The 6,075-nt window shown below is 39.0% G+C and overlaps 1 protein-coding gene across 1 annotated transcript; it reads left to right on the top strand.

Moving 5' to 3' along the window:
• The first annotated feature begins 2,242 nt into the window (after window positions 1-2,242).
• Window positions 2,243-6,075, top strand: rabif (RAB interacting factor). Its single transcript, XM_080891394.1, has 3 exons — window positions 2,243-2,377; window positions 2,731-2,973; window positions 5,596-6,075. The coding sequence occupies exons 2-3, from the start codon at window positions 2,836-2,838 to the stop codon at window positions 5,842-5,844; spliced, it is 387 nt and encodes a 128-aa protein (XP_080747520.1). The 5' UTR covers window positions 2,243-2,377; window positions 2,731-2,835; the 3' UTR covers window positions 5,845-6,075.

Below are 6,075 nucleotides of genomic sequence, written 5' to 3'. Positions count from 1 at the left end.
AATGTAAACCTAAATATTTATTAATGGTAATCTTGGAAAATTATTGTAATAAATTCTTTTCCACACGTGAAAATGTGGTGTCCAGTTTTCTCCAGTGTACATTTTAAAGGTTCAGGGACTACAAGCAGCTGATTACATTAACATACATTCAGCAGGTTCAGCATCAGTCACAGGAATGTATGACTTGAAAATTCAAATGACACATCACCAGTTTAAAAAATGAAGACAAACGCATTCATGGTCTACTTCTTCTCAGTTATGTCGAGAATATAATCTGTACCATGTTTCAGTGCTTTCCTTTGTGGTTTGATGTTTGTTCAAACATAATTTGATTGTATCATGTCGTCAGTGGTACAAATTAAATGTAAACTGCTGTGTTAGCAAAACTGCACTCCTGAACACACTTAATATTTTTAATTCACAAATGAAGCCTCAAACTTACTGAAGGTGATAAATGTTTAGCTATAAAGTATATGCAGTTTGACATGTTTTGTTTTTTTTTGGGGGGGGGGGGGGGTGCGGGTGCGATATTGTACTACGCAGGAGCCTAAAATATTAGTTCTTTTTCTCAGGTCAGCTGCATGTCAGCAGGGATACTTAGTAGACGTAATTTGTTTACTTTATAGTACTCCTACAAATATTTTATATGTAACCCTCTTTTTTATTTTATCCATCATTTGCTAGCTATAATTATACTGCAGCACTGACTCAAAGAAAAATACACCTGTAATAACAGAATATTATTTTTGTGTTCTGATTGTATTTTTTAAACCCTGTGGCTTGACTAGTTCAGTTTCTTTTTACAATGTTAACATTTCATGACAATTTTAAACTGCATTTCAAAACACAAGTCAAAACTCCATTGGGATTCCTAAGGTAAATTTGAGAGCCAAAGGATTTTATCCTCATCTGATCTTATAAAATTTATTTCATAAGGATTGTCATTTGATTCAGCATATATGAGTGCATCTTATCCCATAGTTTTTTTTTTTTAAAGTTATAGTACTAAGTACTACATAAGATCTACAAAAGTACTACATGAGATGGTAATAATGTGGTAACAAAAAGCATTCATGTTAAGGAGCAGCATGAAACTGCATGTACATCATCGTGACTTAGCTAAAAATAGGCAATATTGCAAAGAGAATTCGAATCATTTGAAGATATTGATCATTAGCTGTGATATTATACACCAGAGAAATGATTGCAGAAAGAGAAGGTGGAGGTGGTTGAAGTCAGTGTCTATTGAGGTTCAGTGTTAAGGTATTCGTAAAGTAGCTCCATCTCAGTCTGTTTGTCCTACCACAGGGCAACACACATGGTGAGAGGGATTTCAGGCAATTGAATTATTTATACAGGAAATTACCTCTGACGGCTCACTTGCAAGATCGCGGCCCACACATTGGAAACAAGGTTATTATAGTTAACTAAAATAAAAACTAAGTGAAATGATTTGGGGAACTTTTGGGGAAAACTAACTTGGGCAAGCAGATACTTGTTAATTTGTTATGATAACTGATGAGGCTTTATTATAATACCTGTACTGATTTTCCTAATATTCAATACTCAAGTAGGCTCTGGTATACATATGAAGGAGTATCATTTTGAAAATAAAGTCAAAATGTGGAGATTACAGTTTTTGTTTTAAGACAAACTGCCACGGCTGTTATACCCTCTACAAAATGCCTTGTGTAGATGGGATAGTGAAATCTTACTTCGGATTCGGTTTTAGTTACAAGGAAATTGTGGCGGTAAGTATAAAGAAACTGAAGAGAGAAAGCAGAAAGCTGCATCTGGTGGCCGGATTTATAGAAAATGAAATGGCTGGCAATGGTCAGATGCAAGGATAGCCATAATCCACCCGCTTTGGACTCGATGATCACGTCCTGTATGTTGTAACACAGGACACGATAAGACAACTGATCATTTTGTTTCACTAACTCATCTACACGTTTTGTAGAGGGCATAGGAGCCGTGGCAGCTGTTTGGCTTAAAATGACAAATGGAATCTCTACAGTTCGTGTTTGTTTGTTTGCTATTTCGAGTTTAATCTCAAAATCTTGACTTTAATATTTAAAATGGACACTATTTTTTAATGTGGTCCTAATACTTCTTCGTACGGAAAGTAACCTAAACTAAGCTGATTTTGTTTGTTTGTTTGTTTGTTGGTTGGTTGGTTGGTTGGTTGGTTGGTTAGGTAAACAGTGAAGAAAAAAACAACATAAAATAAAATCTAACTGGGAACCAAGTCACAGCTCCGTGTTTCAACACGGGAGCATTTACTGGTTGGCACACAGAGACCCAGATTGTTTGCCTAGCTTGGGCTAGCTTGCTTGTCTCATGCAGTTTTGTTCAGAGCATCTTCTGCAGCATATAGGTACGCGTTATTTGACTTAATTTAAAATGCATGTGTCTAAAACATATGTCTCTGCTCTGTAGCTTTATGTCTGTCAGTGTCAGATCCGGAGTTAGCGCACATGAAGATACAGGTCATCCCGTTGGACTGCATTAGGTTAAAATTATCTTTTTAAATGTATTTTTTAAGCTGTGGTTTAGGAATATGTGTGACCTGTATTTGGAACGTAAAGAAAAATGAATTAGGATTAGGGACTTCCGCACGGCTCGTAATTCCGGTGCACCCTTTCTGTTCGTTCCCTCCCTTTATTCTTTTTTTTTGTTTGTTTGTTTAAGATCGCACTTTAGTTAACATCATCTCCTTAACCGTTACAGTTAACGGAGATCTCTTGGACCAGCCTGGTTTTCTTGGTGGAAGTCTCCCCTGAGCCTCTTTGTGCTCGTTCGTCCGAGTAAACCTGCTCTTCTTTGGGGATCGACATGGATCAGGAATCGAAAGAAAGCACGGACCGATCCAGCCTGGTTTCTGATGACGGCAAAAACAGCAAGTCTGTGCTGTGTCAACGCTGCGGGTCCAAGGTGCTCTGCCCCGGTACGGCCGTGTTAGCGGAGAAGGAGGTATGGCGCATGCATTCAGTCTCTTTTGACATTGATCGTTTTAATATCAGTGAGTTCCTGTGTGCTTCAAAGGATAATAACGCCAAACCAAAGTGCTGCTGAAACAAACCAATCAGAGGCAGATATGCACTCACTGGTCATTTTATTAGGTACAACTTGCTAGGACCAGGTTCGACCAGTTTTTGTCTTTAGGACTGCATTAATTCTTTGTGGCAGAGATTCAACAAGGTGGAAAAATTCCTCATGAGATTTGGGTCCATATTGACATGAAAACATCACACAGTTGCTGCAGATTTGTTGGCTGCAGATCCATGATGTGACTCCTGTTCCACCACATCCCAAAGGTGCTTTTTGGGAGATCCAATGACAGTGGAGATGATTTGAGTACAGCAAATTCATTTTTATGTTTAAGAAATCAGTTTGAGTTCATTTGAGCTGTTACCGTACATTGAGTGTTATCCTGCTGTAAGCCACAATCAGAAGATCGGTAGGTGTTGTGCGTTCAGATTCTCTTCTGCATTCTTATGCTCAGTTTAAACTTCAGCAGGTTGTCTGCTGCCAGGTACATGTGATTGGTTGATTAGCTATTTGTATTAATGAGCGATTGAACAGATGTACCTAATAAAAAATGACCAATGATTGTAAACACCAAAGTCATTACGGTACTGTAGTTCTTGCTAATTTTAGACCTGTTTCCAAGCTTCCGTTTCTGTCAAAATTTTTAGAAAGGATTGTATTTGAGCAGCTACAAACCTTTCTAAATAGTCATAATATTTTTGAGAAGTTCCAGTCGGGCTTCAAAACCCACCACAGCACAGAAACTGCCCTCCTAAAAATACTTAATGATATTTTATTAATCACTGACTCAGGAGACCCAGCTGTGCTCCTGCTCCTAGACTTAACTGCAGCCTTTGATACTGTTGACCACATCATTCTGAACTCCCGTTTGGAGCAATGTGGTATCAAAGGTATCCCCTTGGAATGGTTTAGGCCGTACCTCTCCGAGAGGACTTTTTCCGTGAGCCTTGATGATTTTATTTCTTCTCCAGCTCCTTTTACTTGTGGTGTCCCGCAGGGTTCCGTATTAGGCCCAATTCTTTTTTTCAATCTACATGTTGCCCATAGGCCTAATCTTTAGGAAGCATAACATTTGCTTTCACTCATATGCCGACGACACCCAGATTTATCTTCGGTTTAATAGAAACACCTCCACGCCCATGGAATCGCTAGTCAAATGTCTTGACGAAGTTAAAACCTGGATAGCCTCAAATTTTCTTACCTTCAATGAGGATAAAACTGAGGTAATTATTTTTGGACCGAGCTGTTATTTCAATGCCCCAGATCTGGACTTATGCAACCTAACATGTGCTGTTAAAACGCATGTAAAAACCCTGGGGGGTTTTCTTGGATAGCAAACTTACATTTGAGAAACAAATTAATTCAGTTGTCCAGCGGTCCTTTTTTAAATTAAGGCTCCTATCCAAAGTGAGATCTTTTTTTATCTTTTAGAAATTTGGAACGAGCAATTCATGCGTTTGTTTTATCTCAACTGGATTACTGCAATTCACTATATGTGGGTGTCAGTCAGTCCAGCTTGGCCCGGCTCCAACTTGTACAGAATGCTGCAGCTCGCCTTTTGACTCGTGTGAAGAAACACCAACATATTACTCCGGTGCTTGCTTCCCTTCATTGGCTTCCAGTGCGTTTTAGAATTAAATTCAAAATCTTACTTTTGACTTATAAAGTGCTAATTGGCCAGGCACCAGACTATTTGTCTGACCTATTGCAGCTTTATACGCCCTCTAGAGCCCTTCGATCAAGCGATCACCTGCTCCTTACCTTACATAAGTCTAGGATGGTTCATAGAGGAGATCGGGTATTTGCGGTTGTGGCACCGAAAATGTGGAATGATCTACCTCTCCACATTATAAAGGCCCCAACTGTTACTTTTTAAATCGCATCTTAAAACATATTTTTTTACTCTGACTTTCGAAACTGCATGAGAGTTACCAATTCTTTTATCTTAATTTTCCTTTAATTTTCTTACCTGTCGTTGTTGTCAATGTCATTGTTTACCTGTTACTCTGTACAGCACTTTGGTCAGCTCCCTGTTGTTATTAAACGTGCTTTATAAATAAATAAATTAATGAAATTACTGATTCTTCAGGGTGCTTTTCAGTAAATATACTGCAGGTGCTGCTACTGAATTAAGAAAGGAAACAGATGTATTCTTTAGGCCTTAGTTACTAAAGACAGACTTGGCTCTGCAGATGTGTGAGCAAAAGGCACATGGATATTTAGGATATGCTGACTCTTTGAAGAGCAGAATACAACTGCAGGTGCTGGAGGTTTTTATTAAAAAATTTTCATACTCGGCTAATTCTATGCAAAGAAAAACATCCTATTTACGCTGAAATGCAAAGTAGAAAATCAGGGATTTAACTCTGTTTCTTCAAGATGAGCTGTATTTGTGCTCAACAGATGAGAGAAACTTAAATCTGAGCTGGAGGCTGACACAAACCCCTTCATGCTTACCCTGTTTCACTCCTAATTTTGTGCTGTTTCACAAGTTTTTTTTGTTTTGTTTTTTAAATCATCTGTTCCTGTGTTTTCTGCCACCAGCTGTTCCTGCCATCCATGCGGAAAAAGAGTGGCCTCAGCAGCACAGAGGCCTCAGTGGACGGTGACACACTGACTGCCCACTGGTTCGTGGATGACATGTACACTTTTGAGAATGTAGGCTTCACTAACGACGTGGGGAGGATCAAGTACCTCATCTGTGCAGACTGCGAGATTGGACCAATCGGCTGGCACTGTTTGGATGACAAGAAAAGTTTCTACATTGCTTTGGACAGGGTGAACCACGCATAGTTTGAGTGCATATGTAAGTGAGTGCACGAGAACTTGAAAATCATGTGTTGGCAGGCAGAGCATCGGTTCATGGATTTACTCCCAGAGGTGACCCCAACTTCATCCACCACACATGCTTACAGATACTGGTGTGTATGTCTTTAACGGTGACAGGACTGTGTTGTGTTCATTCTCATGTTTCATGTTGACAAGTTTCACCATCTTGTTCTAATAAAAAAGGTTTTTAGGAAA

Source organism: Rhamphochromis sp. 'chilingali' (assembly GCF_963969265.1).
Source record: "Rhamphochromis sp. 'chilingali' genome assembly, chromosome: 9".
In the NCBI taxonomy this organism is placed as follows: Eukaryota; Metazoa; Chordata; class Actinopteri; order Cichliformes; family Cichlidae; genus Rhamphochromis; species Rhamphochromis sp. 'chilingali'.
The sequence above is the reverse complement of the archived record's forward strand: the minus strand, read 5'-3'. Positions and strand labels throughout refer to the sequence as shown.